Here is a 19785-nt window from a genome sequence, read left to right as displayed (position 1 = left end):
ATGAGAGACTCTGGACTTGGCAGCAGCATGAGGAGGCGGTATAGGGGCCCATGGCAGATTAGGGGCCTGGCAGCAGCTATGGGAGGCCCGTAATCTGCCAGCACCCTATGACAAAAAATGGAACACACCAGCAGTGTGAGGAGACCTGAAAGTGGCACATGTTTGGGGCATGATTCATGGCGGATTTAGTCAGTTGTGTCAGGAACTGGTGGTTTGAAATCCAGACTAATCCACGCCTGATTCATTTTCACAAACGTCAGTCTCTCCACACTTTGGGTGGACAGTCGTGTCCTCCGCGGAGTTGCAATACCTCCTGCCGCACTAAACACGCGCTCCGATGCCACGCTACTGGCCGGGCATGACAGCCTTTCAAGGGCAAATTAAGCTAGTTGGGGCCAAAGGTCAAGTTTCGTTGCCCAGTAGTCAAGGGGATTGTCTACCTCGGTTGGCAGGGTGCTGTCCAAGTAGGCCTAAGCCTGTTGTTTGAGGTCCTGCTCCAGGTCCACCTGATGCTGCTGCTGCTGCTGCTGCTGCGGCTGGTTAGTAGTTTCCTCACTGCGCTGGTGAAGAAAGCTACTCATCATCGACTGCAGACTGAGGCAGCCGCTGCTGGTGGAGCTGCCACTGCTCCTACCACCCCACCCCTCCCCTGCTGCCATGGCAGCGGAACGCGAGCGCACAGGGCCCACAGTGTCTGAGGATGGACGTTGGCGCAGACAGGCAGAGACCAGCTGACTACATAGGTGGTTTTTATAGTACGTTATTTTGGCCTCCCTCTCAGCAGGTGTGAAAAAGGCCACCATTTTGGAACGGTAGCGAGGGTCCAACAAGGTGGACAGCCAAAAGTCATCCCTCTGTCTGATGGTTATTATTCGGCTGTCGCTACGCAAGCAAGCGAGCATGCTATGGGCCATTTGTGCCAAGGAATGCGAGGGACTCCCTGCCTCCATCTCCACAGCATACTGCCACGGTGCGTCTGGGTCCTCTGTCTCCTCCTCCTCTACCAGATGCTCCTGCTCCTCCACTCCTGTCCGCTGAGTGGAAAAACCACCCATTTCACTCAATAATTCCTGAGCACCAATGTCCTCCTCTACCTCCTCCTCTTCTTCCTGTCCTGCCCCCACAGGGGTCATGTGGCGTTGAGATCTGTGCGCCACGTCTACCGCACCCTGACCAGCCATTGTTAACAGCATTTGTTCCAGGACGTGCAACAGAGGAATGACGTCGTTCATCCCATAGTCCTGCCGACTCACGAATAGCGTGGCCTCCTCAAAGGGCCTGAGCAAGCGCAGGTGTCACGCATGAGCTGCCAATGGCTGACATCTAAGTTACACAGGGAATACCTTTATCCGCTTTTAACATCAGGAAATCTGTGATGGCCTTTTGCTGTTCGTAAAGGCGGTCTAACATATGTAGGGTTGAATTCCACCTTGTTGCAACGTCACAGCATGAGGAGTCGGTATAGGGGCCCATGGCAGATTAGGGGCCTGGCAGCAGCTATGGGATGCCCGTAATCTGCCAGCACCCTATGTCAAAAAATTCAACACACCAGCAGTGTGAGGAGACCTGAAAGTGGCACATGGCAGAGTGTGGCGATGGAGACAGCAGCAATGGGAGGCCGTACAGGGACCCATGACAGACTCTGGACCTGGCAGCAGCATGAGGAGGAGGTATATAGGGGCCTATGGCAGATTAGGGGCCTGGCAGCAGCTATGGGAGGCCCTTAATCTGCCAGCACCCTATGTCAAAAAATTCTACACACCAGCAGTGTGAGGAGACCTGAAAGTGGCACATGGCATGAGAGACTCTGGACCTGGCAGCAGCATGAGGAAGCGGTATATAGGGGCCTATGGCAGATTAGGGGCCTGGCAGCAGCAATGGGAGGCCCATAATCTGCCAGCACCCTATGTCAAAAAATTCTACACACCAGCAGTGTGTGAGGAGACCTGAAAGTGGCACATGGCAGAGTGTGGCGATGGAGACAGCAGCAATGGGAGGCCGTACAGGGACCCATGATAGACTCTGGACCTGGCAGCAGCATGAGGAGGCGGTATATAGGGGCCTATGGCAGATTAGGGGCCTGGCAGCAGCTATGGGAGGCCCATAATCTGCCAGCACCCTATGTCAAAAAATTCAACACACCAGCAGTGTGAGGAGACCTGAAAGTGGCACATGGCAGAGTGTGGCGATGGAGACAGCAGCAATGGGAGGCCGTACAGGGACCCATGAGAGACTCTGGACCTGGCAGCAGCATGAGGAGGCGGTATATAGGGGCCTATGGCAGATTAGGGGCCTGGCAGCAGCTATGGGAGGCCCTTAATCTGCCAGCACCCTATGTCAAAAAAATTCTACACACCAGCAGTGTGAGGAGACCTGAAAGTGGCACATGGCATGAGAGACTCTGGACCTGGCAGCAGCATGAGGAAGCGGTATATAGGGGCCTATGGCAGATTAGGGGCCTGGCAGCAGCAATGGGAGGCCCATAATCTGCCAGCACCCTATGTCAAAAAATTCTACACACCAGCAGTGTGTGAGGAGACCTGAAAGTGGCACATGGCAGAGTGTGGCGATGGAGACAGCAGCAATGGGAGGCCGTACAGGGACCCATGACAGACTCTGGACCTGGCATCAGCATGAGGAGGCGGTATATAGGGGCCTATGGCAGATTAGGGGCCTGGCAGCAGCTATGGGAGGCCCTTAATCTGCCAGCACCCTATGTCAAAAAAATTCTACACACCAGCAGTGTGAGGAGACCTGAAAGTGGCACATGGCATGAGAGACTCTGGACCTGGCAGCAGCATGAGGAAGCGGTATATAGGGGCCTATGGCAGATTAGGGGCCTGGCAGCAGCAATGGGAGGCCCATAATCTGCCAGCACCCTATGTCAAAAAATTCTACACACCAGCAGTGTGTGAGGAGACCTGAAAGTGGCACATGGCAGAGTGTGGCGATGGAGACAGCAGCAATGGGAGGCCGTACAGGGACCCATGACAGACTCTGGACCTGGCAGCAGCATGAGGAGGCGGTATATAGGGGCCTATGGCAGATTAGGGGCCTGGCAGCAGCTATGGGAGGCCCATAATCTGCCAGCACCCTATGTCAAAAAATTCAACACACCAGCAGTGTGAGGAGACCTGAAAGTGGCACATGGCAGAGTGTGGCGATGGAGACAGCAGCAATGGGAGGCCGTACAGGGACCCATGACAGACTCTGGACCTGGCAGCAGCATGAGGAGGCGGTATATAGGGGCCTATGGCAGATTAGGGGCCTGGCAGCAGCTATGGGAGGCCCTTAATTTGCCAGCACCCTATGTCAAAAAAATTCTACACACCAGCAGTGTGAGGAGACCTGAAAGTGGCACATGGCATGAGAGACTCTGGACCTGGCAGCAGCATGAGGAAGCGGTATATAGGGGCCTATGGCAGATTAGGGGCCTGGCAGCAGCAATGGGAGGCCCATAATCTGCCAGCACCCTATGTCAAAAAATTCTACACACCAGCAGTGTGTGAGGAGACCTGAAAGTGGCACATGGCAGAGTGTGGCGATGGAGACAGCAGCAATGGGAGGCCGTACAGGGACCCATGACAGACTCTGGACCTGGCAGCAGCATGAGGAGGCGGTATATAGGGGCCTATGGCAGATTAGGGGCCTGGCAGCAGCTATGGGAGGCCCTTAATCTGCCAGCACCCTATGTCAAAAAAATTCTACACACCAGCAGTGTGAGGAGACCTGAAAGTGGCACATGGCATGAGAGACTCTGGACCTGGCAGCAGCATGAGGAAGCGGTATATAGGGGCCTATGGCAGATTAGGGGCCTGGCAGCAGCAATGGGAGGCCCATAATCTGCCAGCACCCTATGTCAAAAAATTCAACACACCAGCAGTGTGAGGAGACCTGAAAGTGGCACATGGCAGAGTGTGGCGATGGAGACAGCAGCAATGGGAGGCCGTACAGGGACCCATGACAGACTCTGGACCTGGCAGCAGCATGAGGAGGCGGTATATAGGGGCCTATGGCAGATTAGGGGCCTGGCAGCAGCTATGGGAGGCCCATAATCTGCCAGCACCCTATGTCAAAAAATTCAACACACCAGCAGTGTGAGGAGACCTGAAAGTGGCACATGGCATGAGAGACTCTGGACCTGGCAGCAGCATGAGGAAGCGGTATATAGGGGCCTATGGCAGATTAGGGGCCTGGCAGCAGCTATAGGAGGCCCATAATCTGCCAGCACCCTATGTCAAAAAATTCAACACACCAGCAGTGTGAGGAGACCTGAAAGTGGCACATGGCAGAGTGTGGCGATGGAGACAGCAGCAATGGGAGGCCGTACAGGGACCCATGACAGACTCTGGACCTGGCAGCAGCATGAGGAGGCGGTATATAGGGGCCCATGGCAGATTAGGGGCCTGGCAGCAGCTATGGGAGGCCCTTAATCTGCCAGCACCCTATGTCAAAAAATTCTACACACCAGCAGTGTGTGAGGAGACCTGAAAGTGGCACATGGCAGAGTGTGGCGATGGAGACAGCAGCAATGGGAGGCCGTACAGGGACCCATGACAGACTCTGGACCTGGCAGCAGCATGAGGAGGCGGTATATAGGGGCCTATGGCAGATTAGGGGCCTGGCAGCAGCTATGGGAGGCCCGTAATCTGCCAGCACCCTATGTCAAAAAATTCTACACACCAGCAGTGTGTGAGGAGACCTGAAAGTGGCACATGGCAGAGTGTGGCGATGGAGACAGCAGCAATGGGAGGCCGTACAGGGACCCATGACAGACTCTGGACCTGGCAGCAGCATGAGGAGGCGGTATATAGGGGCCTATGGCAGATTAGGGGCCTGGCAGCAGCTATGGGAGGCCCGTAATCTGCCAGCACCCTATGTCAAAAAATTCTACACACCAGCAGTGTGTGAGGAGACCTGAAAGTGGCACATGGCAGAGTGTGGCGATGGAGACAGCAGCAATGGGAGGTCTCCCATTGTCCCAACATGGCCCAAATAGTCCCAACATGGGCCCCCTGGCCACGCTTGACTTTCTGGCCACATAGTCGACATACGGCTACGTTTACTTCCTCGGGCGGCTTGACGAAAAATTGCCACACCGCCGAGTAGGAAACTTTGCCCCCGATACTCCTCACTGGCTGACTGCTGCTTCCTCCGTGCACACCGGCACCACTACTGGCCGTGGTGGTAGGCTGCAGTGGAGCTGGTGCTCTACTCCGTGGCCGTTTGGCTCCACTGACACTGCTGCGACCCTGCTGCTGTCTCCTGGGCAACCCACCGACTGTTTTGCTCGCTGCCAAGCTGCCACCCTCTTCTCCTGATGATGCGGAAGAAATTGCCTGATGACGACGAGGCTGCCAAGTGCGATCAACCTCCTCATCATCAAGTAGGGTCTCCGCCTCACTACTAGCCCCCTCGGCTGCGTCTGGGTCAGGAGACAGACCTGTCTCTAGACCGGCTACCGAGCCACTCTCCTCGCCACTACTTCTTCGCCTGGCTGCTGAAAAGGCGGATGTCTCCCCCCGTTCCTGACCGCCCTCTGTTAGCTCTTCCTCACTGTACAGTGGGGCTGAGCCCACAGCATGCGATACTTCGCTTGGTGAGGGAACACCAAAGGACAGGGGCAGGTAGAGGACACGTGATTTCAGTGGGCTTGGTCCCGGGCCATGCCAACTAACGGTTGTGTCTGACGTACCCACCGACCGTTGGCTGTAGGTGTCAGAGGTGACCTGGGAAGAGGAAGACGACCGAGCCAACCAATCGACGACGGCAGGGTTGTCGGTGGAGACACGACCGCTGGATGACACCGGGAGCACTGGCCTCTGGCTGCGAATAGTGCTGCCTCGACCCCTTCCTCTGCTGCCACGTCTGCTCGCTCCTAAAACATTGCCTCCTCTGCCACTCCTCTGCATGTTGTCTGACATACTCTTTAATTAAACGATTATGTGTCCCTGAGTAACAATTCTGTGTCCCTGAGTAACAATTCTGTGTCTGTGCGAGTAACAATTCTGTGGCCCTAAGTAACAGTTCTGTGGCCCTCAGTAACAATTCTGTGTCCCTGATTAACGTTTCTGTGGCCCCAAGTAACAGTTCTGTGGCCCTCAGTAACAATTCTGTGTCTGTGCGAGTAACAATTCTGTGTCTGTGCGAGTAACAATTCTGTGGCCCTAAGTAAAGTTTCTGTGGCCCTAAGTAACAATTCTCTGGCACTCAGTAACAATTCTGTCTGTCCCTGAGTAACAATTCTCTGGCACTCAGTAACAATTCTGTCTGTCCCTGAGTAAAAATTCTGTGGCCCTAAGTAAAGTTTCTGGGGCCCTGAGTAACAATTATCTGGCACTCCGTAACAATTCTGTCTGTCCCTGAGTAACAATTCTCTGGCACTCAGTAACAATTCTGTCTGTCCCTGAGTAAAAATTCTCTGGCCCTAAGTAATGTTTCTGTGGCCCTGAGTAACAATTCTCTGGCACTCCGTAACAATTCTGTCTGTCCCTGAGTAACAATTCTCTGGCACTCAGTAACAATTCTGTCTGTCCCTGAGTAAAAATTCTGTGGCCCTAATTAAAGTTTCTGTGGCCCTAAGTAACAATTCTCTGGCACTCAGTAACAATTCTGTCTGTCCCTGAGTAACAATTCTCTGGCACTCAGTAACAATTCTGTCTGTCCCTGAGTAACAATTCTCTGGCACTCAGTAACAATTCTGTCTGTCCCTGAGTAAAAATTCTGTGGCCCTAATTAAAGTTTCTGTGGCCCTAAGTAACAATTCTCTGGCACTCAGTAACAATTCTGTCTGTCCCTGAGTAACAATTCTCTGGCACTCCGTAACAATTCTGTCTGTCCCTGAGTAACAATTCTCTGGCACTCAGTAACAATTCTGTCTGTCCCTGAGTAAAAATTCTGTGGCCCTAATTAAAGTTTCTGTGGCCCTAAGTAACAATTCTCTGGCACTCAGTAACAATTCTGTCTGTCCCTGAGTAACAATTCTCTGGCACTCAGTAACAATTCTGTCTGTCCCTGAGTAAAAATTCTCTGGCCCTAAGTAATGTTTCTGTGGCCCTGAGTAACAATTCTCTGGCATTCCGTAACAATTCTGTCTGTCCCTGAGTAACAATTCTCTGGCACTCAGTAACAATTCTGTCTGTCCCTGAGTAAAAATTCTGTGGCCCTAATTAAAGTTTCTGTGGCCCTAAGTAACAATTCTCTGGCACTCAGTAACAATTCTGTCTGTCCCTGAGTAACAATTCTCTGGCACTCGGTAACAATTCTGTCTGTCCCTGAGTAACAATTCTCTGGCACTCAGTAACAATTCTGTCTGTCCCTGAGTAAAAATTCTGTGGCCCTAATTAAAGTTTCTGTGGCCCTAAGTAACAATTCTCTGGCACTCAGTAACAATTCTGTCTGTCCCTGAGTAACAATTCTCTGGCACTCCGTAACAATTCTGTCTGTCCCTGAGTAACAATTCTCTGGCACTCAGTAACAATTCTGTCTGTCCCTGAGTAAAGATTCTGTGGCCCTAATTAAAGTTTCTGTGGCCCTAAGTAACAATTCTCTGGCACTCAGTAACAATTCTGTCTGTCCCTGAGTAACAATTCTCTGGCACTCAGTAACAATTCTGTCTGTCCCTGAGTAAAAATTCTGTGGCCCTAATTAAAGTTTCTGTGGCCCTAAGTAACAATTCTCTGGCACTCAGTAACAATTCTGTCTGTCCCTGAGTAACAATTCTCTGGCACTCGGTAACAATTCTGTCTGTCCCTGAGTAACAATTCTCTGGCACTCAGTAACAATTCTGTCTGTCCCTGAGTAAAAATTCTGTGGCCCTAATTAAAGTTTCTGTGGCCCTAAGTAACAATTCTCTGGCACTCAGTAACAATTCTGTCTGTCCCTGAGTAACAATTCTCTGGCACTCGGTAACAATTCTGTCTGTCCCTGAGTAACAATTCTCTGGCACTCAGTAACAATTCTGTCTGTCCCTGAGTAAAAATTCTGTGGCCCTAAGTAAAGTTTCTGGGGCCCTGAGTAACAATTATCTGGCACTCAGTAACAATTCTGTCTGTCCCTGAGTAACAATTCTCTGGCACTCAGTAACAATTCTGTCTGTCCCTGAGTAACAATTCTCTGGCACTCAGTAACAATTCTGTCTGTCCCTGAGTAAAAATTCTGTGGCCCTAAGTAAAGTTTCTGGGGCCCTGAGTAACAATTATCTGGCACTCAGTAACAATTCTGTCTGTCCCTGAGTAACAATTCTCTGGCACTCAGTAACAATTCTGTCTGTCCCTGAGTAAAAATTCTGTGGCCCTAATTAAAGTTTCTGTGGCCCTAAGTAACAATTCTCTGGCACTCAGTAACAATTCTGTCTGTCCCTGAGTAACAATTCTCTGGCACTCGGTAACAATTCTGTCTGTCCCTGAGTAACAATTCTCTGGCACTCAGTAACAATTCTGTCTGTCCCTGAGTAAAAATTCTGTGGCCCTAATTAAAGTTTCTGTGGCCCTAAGTAACAATTCTCTGGCACTCAGTAACAATTCTGTCTGTCCCTGAGTAACAATTCTCTGGCACTCCGTAACAATTCTGTCTGTCCCTGAGTAACAATTCTCTGGCACTCAGTAACAATTCTGTCTGTCCCTGAGTAAAAATTCTGTGGCCCTAATTAAAGTTTCTGTGGCCCTAAGTAACAATTCTCTGGCACTCAGTAACAATTCTGTCTGTCCCTGAGTAACAATTCTCTGGCACTCAGTAACAATTCTGTCTGTCCCTGAGTAAAAATTCTGTGGCCCTAATTAAAGTTTCTGTGGCCCTAAGTAACAATTCTCTGGCACTCAGTAACAATTCTGTCTGTCCCTGAGTAACAATTCTCTGGCACTCGGTAACAATTCTGTCTGTCCCTGAGTAACAATTCTCTGGCACTCAGTAACAATTCTGTCTGTCCCTGAGTAAAAATTCTGTGGCCCTAATTAAAGTTTCTGTGGCCCTAAGTAACAATTCTCTGGCACTCAGTAACAATTCTGTCTGTCCCTGAGTAACAATTCTCTGGCACTCAGTAACAATTCTGTCTGTCCCTGAGTAAAAATTCTGTGGCCCTAATTAAAGTTTCTGTGGCCCTAAGTAACAATTCTCTGGCACTCAGTAACAATTCTGTCTGTCCCTGAGTAACAATTCTCTGGCACTCGGTAACAATTCTGTCTGTCCCTGAGTAACAATTCTCTGGCACTCAGTAACAATTCTGTCTGTCCCTGAGTAAAAATTCTGTGGCCCTAATTAAAGTTTCTGTGGCCCTAAGTAACAATTCTCTGGCACTCAGTAACAATTCTGTCTGTCCCTGAGTAACAATTCTCTGGCACTCGGTAACAATTCTGTCTGTCCCTGAGTAACAATTCTCTGGCACTCAGTAACAATTCTGTCTGTCCCTGAGTAAAAATTCTGTGGCCCTAATTAAAGTTTCTGTGGCCCTAAGTAACAATTCTCTGGCACTCAGTAACAATTCTGTCTGTCCCTGAGTAACAATTCTCTGGCACTCCGTAACAATTCTGTCTGTCCCTGAGTAACAATTCTCTGGCACTCCGTAACAATTCTGTCTGTCCCTGAGTATGAATTCTGTGGCCCTAACTAGCGTTTCTTTGTCCCTAAGTAACAGTTCTGTGGCCCTCAGTAACAGTTCTGTGTCTGTGCGAGTAACAATTCTGTGTCTGTGCGAGTAACAATTCTGTGGCCCTAAGTAACAGTTCTGTGGCCTTCAGTAACAATTCTGTGTCTGTGCGAGTAACAATTCTGTGTCTGTGCGAGTAACAATTCTGTGGCCCTAAGTAAAGTTTCTGTGGCCCTAAGTAACAATTCTCTGGCACTCAGTAACAATTCTGTCTGTCCCTGAGTAACAATTCTCTGGCACTCAGTAACAATTCTGTCTGTCCCTGAGTAAAAATTCTGTGGCCCTAAGTAAAGTTTCTGTGGCCCTGAGTAACAATTCTCTGGCACTCAGTAACAATTCTGTCTGTCCCTGAGTAACAATTCTCTGGCACTCAGTAACAATTCTGTCTGTCCCTGAGTAAAAATTCTGTGGCCCTAATTAAAGTTTCTGTGGCCCTAAGTAACAATTCTCTGGCACTCAGTAACAATTCTGTCTGTCCCTGAGTAACAATTCTCTGGCACTCAGTAACAATTCTGTCTGTCCCTGAGTAACAATTCTGTGGCCCTAATAACGTTTCTGTGGCCCTAAGTAACAATTCTCTGGCACTGAGTAACAATTCTGTCTGTCCCTGATTATGAATTCTGTGGCCCTAACTAGCGTTTCTTTGTCCCTAAATAACGATTCTGTGGCCCTCATTAACAAGTCTGTGTCCCTGAGTAATGGTTCTCTGTCCCTAAGTAACTTTTCTCTGTCCCCAATTATCGTTTCTGTGGCCCTAACTCTGTCCCTGTCCCTAGTACAGAGCGGTCTGCCTCTGTTCAATAACTGCAGGCAAATGAAGAATTCCAAAATGGCCGCTATTTATAGCTCGACCATTACACAGTGCTGGCTGGCTGGCTGCTGATAGGCTGATGCGATCACATGTAGTTGAGGAATGCATTATGGGTCAGCGCGCCTTGTCTGCGCGCCTTCCCAGACATCCCCGCTCCGTCGCCGCACATGTCAGCCGCCATTTTCTGAAAAATTTTGATTCGCGCGTCCGAATTAGGCTATTTTTCGGATTCGGCACGAATCGAAATTTTTCCGATATTCGACTCGAATTCCACTTCGGATACTTCAATTCGCTCATCTCTAAAAACTACCTCAGAAAAAAGTTTAAGATATATAAAAAAATTTCCCAATGCCTAGCATAGGTATGCAAGAGCGTTTTAAAACAACATTTATAACAATGAGCAAATATCACAGCAAACTAAATTATATATTTATTCAAAAAGGAACCAAAGGTCAAATTCCCCAAATTTCTGTAAGATTTAAGACTGAAGAAAACTGTATTCCTTTTCCTAGATGCCAGTAAGACGTTATTTGCGTAGTCTTTCTTCACTGAACAGTACTGTGTTATAAACACAAGGAAAAAATTAATGAGCTTCATTAGCAGAGTGCTTGTTTACCACTTCTCATGATTACCTTAGAAGAAACTCAGTGGAAGAATAGCATTTTTATGATATTATTAAACCTGAACTCCAGCCAAAAAATTTTTTGGACATTTGCATTTTAAAAATAAATGACCACTAATGAAATGTGTGCCATGTGTGGCTGCTGCCCGATTTGGGAAAAAGTACAGTAAGCGCTGAAGATCCAATGCTGAAATGTAGTGGTTCTAAACTCAAACATTTTTTACATTTTAATGAGTTTTCTATATTAACCCCTAGATCAGGGGTAGGCAACCTGCGGCTCTCTAGCTGTTGTGGAACTACATTTCCCATGAGGCATTGCAAAGATTACAAAACTGACAGTTACAGCTATGACCTGCAGAGGCATGATGGAACTTGTAGTCCTGCAACAGCTGGAGAGCCGCAGGTTGCCTACCCCTGCCCTAGATGCCAAGCGCACACAAATATGTGGCCACTCGGCGTCTGGGCCTTGATGCCGAGCGGCCGCATATTTGTGTACCATTTGAAAATACATATGTGTTGAGAGCCCTGCACACTCCCAGCACATATGTCCATGACACACGAAAAGGTCCCGATTTCTCCTTGCGATCGGGACTTTTCTGATCATGTGACCGCCGTGACAGCGAACCATGGCGGTCACATGGCCCTAAAACTCTGCCCTGCTTCCCGCCTTCTGAAACCTCTTAAAGGGCCGGGAGGCGCCGGTGCAAAGGGGTTAAGGTAAAAAAACCTTGCAATACCTGTTCCTAGCCCCTTCCTAAACATTTACCTGGGTCCTCTCACGCAACAGTGGTGTCTCAGATGCAGCTCTGCTCTCTCTTACTGGTTTCACAGGAGACTCTGAGAGCAGTGGAAGCCATAGGTTCCTGTTGCTGTCAATCAACTCATGTGAGGAGGGAGTGAGGAGCATGGCTGAGCTGGGCTGTATGTATCTATGGAGACACACGGCCCAGCTCAAGAGTGTGTCTACATGGGTCCCCCCATAGTGCACAGATTGTTAAGGAGGTACCCAAAGGAAGTAAAAGCAGATAGCGCTGGTGGGGGTCTCTAGAAGAGGCAGTAGGTGGGCACTCTGTGCAATATCACTGAACAGAACAGGGCAGTATAACATCTTTTAATTAGAAAAAAAACTTTAAACTTCTGGCTAGGGGAGATTTGATTTAAATCAAGTTGATTTAAATCACAATTTAAATCATGATTTAAATCACTAGTGAAAAGACTCAATTTAAATCAAGTTTTAAAGAGCAACTGTCATCTCTGTCCTGCAGCAGCTTCTCCTCTGACCTGCTGGTGACTCAGCAACAGTCCCATTCACTTTAACCACTTCAAGTCCGGACACTTTTACCCCCTTCCAGTCCAGGCCAATTTTCAGCTTTCAGTGCGATCACACTTTGAATGACAATTGCGCGGTCATGCAACACTGTACCCATATGAACTTTTTAGCATTTGTTTGAGACAGATAAAACTTTATTTTGTTGCTATTTATTCACCACTGGGATTTTTATTTTTTTTGCTATATAAATGAAAAAGTCCAAAAATTTTATAACATTTTGCAAATAAATAATCTTTCTTCATAAATCTTGACCAAAATTTATTCAGTTATCTTTTTAGTAAAAAACAAATAACCCAAATTAGTTTATAACCAAAAATTATAATTTTTCTAAATTGTTTTTATATTTATTTTTTTTATATTATTATTTATGTTTTTTTTTAACATACTGTCATCCTAGCAGTACAGTGTCACCATAGTGACACTGTACTACTTGTGGGGGGTTATGAAATGTTTTTTTTTTTTTTACACTGATTGCTTTTACAGCCATAAAGGATGTAAAAGCAATCATTTCTCCTTCTCTCTGGCTGCATTCTTGCACCCATTGAGAACTACTGTGTGAGCTGTGATTTGTCACAGCTTGTCACATGGTACAAGGCTGTTGTGAATAACATTGTACCATGTGACCTCTGTGATCATTCACAGATTTCACCTCGCACAGAGGCCCCTTACAATAATCGGTGTTCCACTCTGTCCAGAGGACACAGCGGGCATTGGATCGCAGTGCTGCATGCTCCCAGGGAGCACGCACAAGCAGGGGGCAGGGGGACCGTTTATAAACGGCCACCCGCCCCTGCACTGCTCCCGTCTTGCTGTTTCTATACATGGGCTGGACGGGAAGAAGTTAATGGGATGGCGGGTGATGCGGCAGTAAAACAAAAAGGTGAGGGACGTGGCGGCAGCAGGTGAGTGGATGCCCGCTAACAGGCGCTGCCATGATGGATCTAAAATGACAGGTGCTCTATAAATGCAAGGAATTTGACTCCTTATTGCTGGTAGTTAGAATCTTTAATATTTGCAAACCAAATGAAGGTTTCCTTTGTAGAATAATAAGCTGTCAGGTTAGTAAAACAGCAATATCAAAACCGATTTTAGGTTAATCACACATAGCTGGAGAACTACTTAAATTCTTTTATTTCATGTTTTTTCTCATGATTACTATGAAATTGTGTGAACGCATCAATGCAGTGTATGTTATCTAAGCTTGTAGAGCTTGGATTCATTGATTGAGTTTACCAAAAATGTAAATATTGCAGAATATACAGCCTCATGCTACATAACTAAGCTCCATTTCATGCTGAATAAACTAAATTATTAATGTATCTTAAATAGAAAACTATCTTTAGATAGATTTTTACTCCAAAAGCATTTTATTAAAATAAATTTGATAAAAAAAAAAAAATCCTATTTAAAAAAAAAAAAAATCATTGATTTTTATCCACCCTACTTCTGGCTACAGTGCACAGATGATAGTGGGTTGCTCACACTGCAACTCCTAATCATTCTGGAAAGGGTTATGCTTTAAATAAGCATCTTTTATTTGTCCTTACATTGTACATAATTCTTATACTTATGTGGTAATTCTCAAAGGACTCCTAGTTTTAGCCTGTTCATGCCCACAGTACGCAAAGATGCGGTCTCTCGGAGGTTGGGCCTTGATGCTGAGTGGCCGCATATTTGCATACCAAAAGTAAACAAACATGTGCCAAGAGCGTGCGCCCTGCACGCTCACAGCCAGGGGTGGACTGACAACTCATGGGGCCCCCGGGCAATAGGTGATCATGGGGCCCCTGTGTCCTTGTCCACACTCAAAGCACACACAAAAAAGCCTATGAAAGGTACCAGGGGCAATTCATGGGGCCCCCTACTGACCCTGGGCCCTCGGGCAGTGCCTGACTGCTCGAATGGTCAGTCCGCCCCTGCTCACAGCACATTTACCAATGCCTCACAGAAAGATCCTGATCACTACTTGCAATCGTGACCTTTCCAATCGTGACCAATGTGACAGTAAATCATGGCGCTCACATAATCCTGAACCCAGGGGTGGACTGATAATTTGGAAACTCGACACTGCCCGAGGGCCCGGGGTCAGTAGGGGGCCCCATGAGATGCCCCTGGTACCTTTTTCATAGGCTTTTTTGAGTTTGGGCAAGGACACAGGGGCTCCATGATCCCCTATTGCCCGGGGGCCCCATGAGTTGTCAGTCTGCCCCTGCCTGAACCCCACCTCCTGGCGTTACAAACCTCTTAAAGGGCTGAGAGGTGCCGACACAAGGGGCTATAGAATTCTAGATGGAAGTTAAGAAAAAATATATGTATATTGCAGCTTTCCAGTCCTTAGGTGTGGTGGCAGAATTTGTTTTCTTTTTTCTGGTTATTCTGCTATTAACACACTTCCTGTCCTAGTATGACAATGCTCCTGAAATGGGACAACAGACTGCAGGACCTCCCCTGTCTGCTTGTTCATAACATACATGGGTGGGGGTGATCTAGTCCTCAAAACACTACAATTTATAACAGTGCAGCACAGGAAGAGATTACAGGGAGTTTTCAGCTGACAAGATATCTGACAATATCAACAGGTATTTTTCACACTTTTCAAACAGATATAATAAAATGCTTACGATGGTGAATTTAACAGACCAAACGAGTCAGATGAGAGAAGTTTATTAGCACGGTTTTCCTACCCGTTAAAGCCTAACTCCATGTGTATTGTGACTTTAAATAGTTAAATGGGCCAGCTGGCTCAAACAAATGGCTGAATTCACTAACAGATGTGCCTGCGGGGAGTGCTGTGTAAACTGTATGTAGCATCAGCTACATATAGAAGAAAGCGGTGTGTTCCCCCAGTGGGATGGAGACTTTCTTTCCAGCTCCTGGAACAAAATCAAGTTGGGCTGAGTCCTGCTCAGCCATTCACGGGAAGCTCTGTATTACATGAATGAGTACAAAGCTTCCTCTGATTGGCTGAGGTAAAGAGGAAGGTAGATGATGTCATGATCTTTGCCTCAGCCAATCATTCATAAAATTCAAAGCTTCCCGTGAATGGCTGATCAGCAGTGTGTTCCCCCAGTGGGATGGAGACTTTCTTTCCAGCTCCTGGAACAAAATCAAGTTGGGCTGAGTACTGCTCAGCTATTCACGGGAAGCTTTGTATTACATGAATGAGTACAAAGCTTCCCCTGATTGGCTGAGATAAAGAGGAAGGCGAATGATGTCACGATCTTTGCCTCAGCCAATCATTCATAAAATTCAAAGCTTCCTGTGAATGGCTGATCAGCCCGACTCGATTTTGTTCTAGGAGTGGGACAGAAGGTTCCCAGTTTACTGTTGGAAAACAGCGCTGTATACTGATATATACTGTATAATGATACAGTTTGTAGAGCAGGCACATCTGTTAGGGAAGGAAATAGTCTGTTTGGGCCAGCTTGGCACAAACAAACTATTTAAAGTCACAGTAAACATTAAGTTAGACAATAAACCCAAATCCCATATAATCTTTACGTGTTAAAGTCATTTTAACCAAATTTAATTTTTTTTAAGTCTGCAGTTTTTATTAAAAAATACCTGATAATATTGTTACGAATTGTTCCTTGTACAGGTGATTCTTTCTATGGGGTGACAAGTGATCCCCCCCAATTTTGCTCTTGCCACATGTAAGGCACTGCACAAACTATTAGCGCCATATAAATCCTGTATAATAAAAACAATGTGCTCCTGGTGGAGACTACAAGTGACCATGCCAACACACATTCTGCAGGCATTTTCCACTTCTCTCACTATCAGGAAGCCAATGCAGAGCAATGATGTACAACTGACACTGCTGCAGCAAGCATGTAAGGGGGTTGATTTCTTAAAACCGGAGAAGGGAAAAAGCTAGTGCAGCTGTGTATGGTAGCCAATCAGCCTCTAACTTCAGCTTGTTCAATTAAGCTTTGACAAAAAAACTGGAAGCTGATTGGTTTCTATGCAGAGCTGCACTAGATTTGACACTCTTCAACTTTAGTAAAACAAACCTTTAGATAGGAAGACTCCGAAAATGTCTGGATAAGATTTGCATTGAGATATAAAAAAAGATGAACAAAGGGTAAAATAGTAATTTATGAAAAAAAAATGGCAATTATACAGTATATGACATACAGTACTATAGCAAACTAAATGTCATTCAGTTAGGGATGACATCTACTTTAATTATAAATATTGTAATATACTTACCCCTGTGATCCAGAGATATTTGAATCTAAATTTTGAGAACAGACATGCTTCTGCTCACAGCACAGAGCAGACAGCCAGTATTCTTTATTGGTTCCCATAAAGTCTATAGGGATTTCACTGACAGTTGGCAGTTTGTAGAGTGATGTGCTAAGATCAGAGGTGTACTATCTCCTGAACATCAGATGCCAATATTGCTTAACTGGATGAGTTAAAATGTTACTAAACTCACAACAGTAAAATCAGTCTGTATATTCAGTAAAGCATGCTCATTATACTCACTGTGGAATGTAAGGGGTTAATCTTCTGCATTGTGTAAAAAGGCTGTTTGATCCTGACTTCTCTGCCCCTCCTCTTGTTCAAATGTTCATGCTGATAAGACAGATTGAGCCCCTGGCCACATGCACATGCTCAGTTTAGTGTGTATTGCTAGAGAGGTTTTTTTTTTTCTTGGGAGAGTGTATTTGATCAGTACAGGGCCAATCAGCACTGTCTAGACAGAGGTCAGAGGTTTTGCGTCCCCCTAGAGCAGAAAGAAAACTCCTCCTACTAGCTTTAACCAGTGCTCTGATGAAGTCACAAGACTGCTCTAACTGCTGATGAAAAAAGGTATTTAGAAGTTTATATTTACTAAAATTGCACTTCCATGTTGAGTGTCCTGTGGGAGACCAGATATAGTGAATGCAGGGTCCGGGGTTTAGTAACACTTTGAGGTAACTGTAATGTGCATATTTACACTTGCTTCGACCCTACTCAGAGCTCTAAGTGCATTCATCAATAGCAACAAAACAGAATTGATTGGATACTAGTCTGAGTTCAGCAACTGATTGATTACTATTGGTTTTTGCACTTAGAAATTAAAAAATAGCATCTTAAAGAAAAACTGTTTAGTAAATATGGTGATTATGCCATAGATACAGTATGTGGGGAATTTGTATTGCAATTAAATTATATTGTATGTTATATTACTCTGAAGATTACCATTCAAAAAGACATGTAAGGTATTTCACCCTGAACAGTCAAATTTAGTAATTGGAGACCAGCAGCTCTGGTGGGGGATCATCTTTTCTCAGAATGTACCGTGAGAAATAAAGCTCAACCGAGTTTTCTTATGGTCCAAGCCTAATGGCAGGATCACTGCAGCTGTTCCAATTGCATCACATAACCATCACGCTTAGACTTGACTATGTTACACTTATACATTTGTATGTAGATATGCATTATTTTTTACATAAAATCTCCGGAATTTCAGGAAATTCTCTAAAGACACATCTGTTGAAAGATTTCCCAGGCATTTTTTTCTGATCTGAAAACATGTGCAAAGCATGTGGATGTTGTCTTTAATCTTTTTTGGTGAAGAAGACTAATTCCATTATTTATCTGGTCTAGCATAAAAACATTGGGCTGAAACTGAAGAATAAAGCAGAAAAGTAGCCTGTAGCCCTACATAAATGCGGAATTCAACATTTTAGGTTTCTAATTGAATATATTTTCTGAAGTGCACCTGTCACTCAGCCACAGTAAAAGATGTCAATTTGTGAGCTGCTCTAGAACAAATTGCCTAGATACGTATTAGTCTGCCTGCGTATGCACATAGCATATTGTGTATGCAGCATATACAATATGTGTGATCTAAACATAATAAAGATGCTAAATACAGTTCTATTTATAACCATTTTCACAAAATTCTCATAGCTTTCAACCAAGATTACTACATTTTTCAAGTTGGATTCAATTGGAAACATTTGGGAATCCTGGGTGAAAATTGACACCAATACAGTGATCAGTGCTAATAAAATGTACTGACTCTGTACTAATGGCACTGCGCAGGAAGGGTTTAACATTTGGGGTGATCAAAGGGTTAACTGTGTGCTGTGTGCTGTTTTACTGTGTGCTGTCTGTGTCCTTTACAATATAAGCACACTGCTTTTGTGCTATGCAGAGCCATACAAAGAAGTGTGCAGGAGATGACAGGGGAGAGATCTGTGTTGTTTATACACAGGTCTCTCCCCCATCGGTGATACTCGCCGATAGCTGGGTGCCAGTGGGGAATCGGTCAGGACCCGGTGATTGACAGCCGAGGCTGTGAATGGCTATCACGCACGCTCCCTACCGGGAAATGCAAAATCACGTATATTTAGGTGAGTTTGCACAGCTGTGCCGCCCTGTAGCAGTATTTCTGCTATAGGGCGGCACAGAAGCGGTACAGTGGGAAAAGGAATCTCCTTAATAAATTCTCCTTAGGAGGAGCCATGGGTAATAGCTACAAGGCCAGTATTTTTCTGAAAGCGAGCTAAGTTGTCTTCAAACGTCTATGTCCAAATGCTCTACCAATATATTTTGCATATAATTTTGATTTATGGACATGTTCAAAGCAAACCTGAAAACTTTTAATATTATATATGAGTGAGCAAGTAACAAAAATAATTCATACCAAATATATTATGTTCCTTGTCACAGTGTCACCAAATGCAAAGACTCTTACCGTCAGCGATGAAACAGAAACTACCATGAAAGTTACATGGCAGCCTGCTCCAGGAAATGTTGTGAATTATCGAGTGATCTATCGGCCAAAAGCAGGAGGAAGGCAAATTGTTGCTAAATTGCCTGGCTCAGCCACTACAACAGTATTAAGAAGGCTTCAACCTTTAACTACCTATGATATAACTGTTGTCCCAGTTTACAAGTCAGGAGATGGAAAAGCAAGACAAGGAGAAGGAACAACTGGTAAGATTTTAACAAGGGTAGTAACGTTTGTTAGTAAATTTGTGTTTGTGAGGTTTATATTTTCTGCTCCTTTGTGGGTGTTTGGCTAGACTCAGCAATTAAACCCACAATCAAATGTCTTTCTTAATATCGAAAATAAAGCAAAGATTAAACCATCTGAAGTTGCTTTGCATATATTGTATGTGACGGTGGGTAGGCAGGACAGAACACACAAGGCGGATAGCAAACAGACAAAGCTTTATTGAGGTAAAATGACAGCCACTCAATAGGGGAATTGCAAGGAGGGTGCCCTCGCCACTAGGGGAACAGCAAGGAGGGGCTAAAACACTTGTAGTCCAGCCCCAGGGGCCAATTTAAAGTCTCTGCAGCAGTTGTAATCCCACAGGGAGGTAGAGGAGCAATTTAGGGACAGTTCAGCCAAAACAGGGGAAGTAGGTACTCAA

General features: G+C 45.9%; 1 protein-coding gene across 4 annotated transcripts in view; it reads left to right on the top strand.

Annotated features, from left to right (window-relative positions):
• The window catches only part of COL12A1 (collagen type XII alpha 1 chain), a 252311-nt gene that overhangs the window by 78727 nt on the left and 153799 nt on the right, over positions 1-19785 (top strand). For 3 of the 4 annotated variants that reach the window (XM_089681387.1, XM_089681388.1, XM_089681389.1), the window contains exon 15: positions 19076-19342. The exons of the other annotated variant lie outside the window; for it this stretch is intronic. In XM_089681387.1, coding sequence (XP_089537513.1) covers positions 19076-19342 — 267 coding nt within the window. The remainder of the gene's footprint in view (positions 1-19075; positions 19343-19785) is intronic. 4 annotated transcript variants of the gene reach the window in all.

The sequence above is a fragment of the Staurois parvus genome, unplaced genomic scaffold, assembly GCF_062004578.1.
Source record: "Staurois parvus isolate SC_StPar_1 unplaced genomic scaffold, SC_StPar_1.0 ptg000264l, whole genome shotgun sequence".
NCBI lineage: Eukaryota > Metazoa > Chordata > Amphibia > Anura > Ranidae > Staurois > Staurois parvus.
This window is presented reverse-complemented; position numbering and strand designations above follow the sequence as displayed.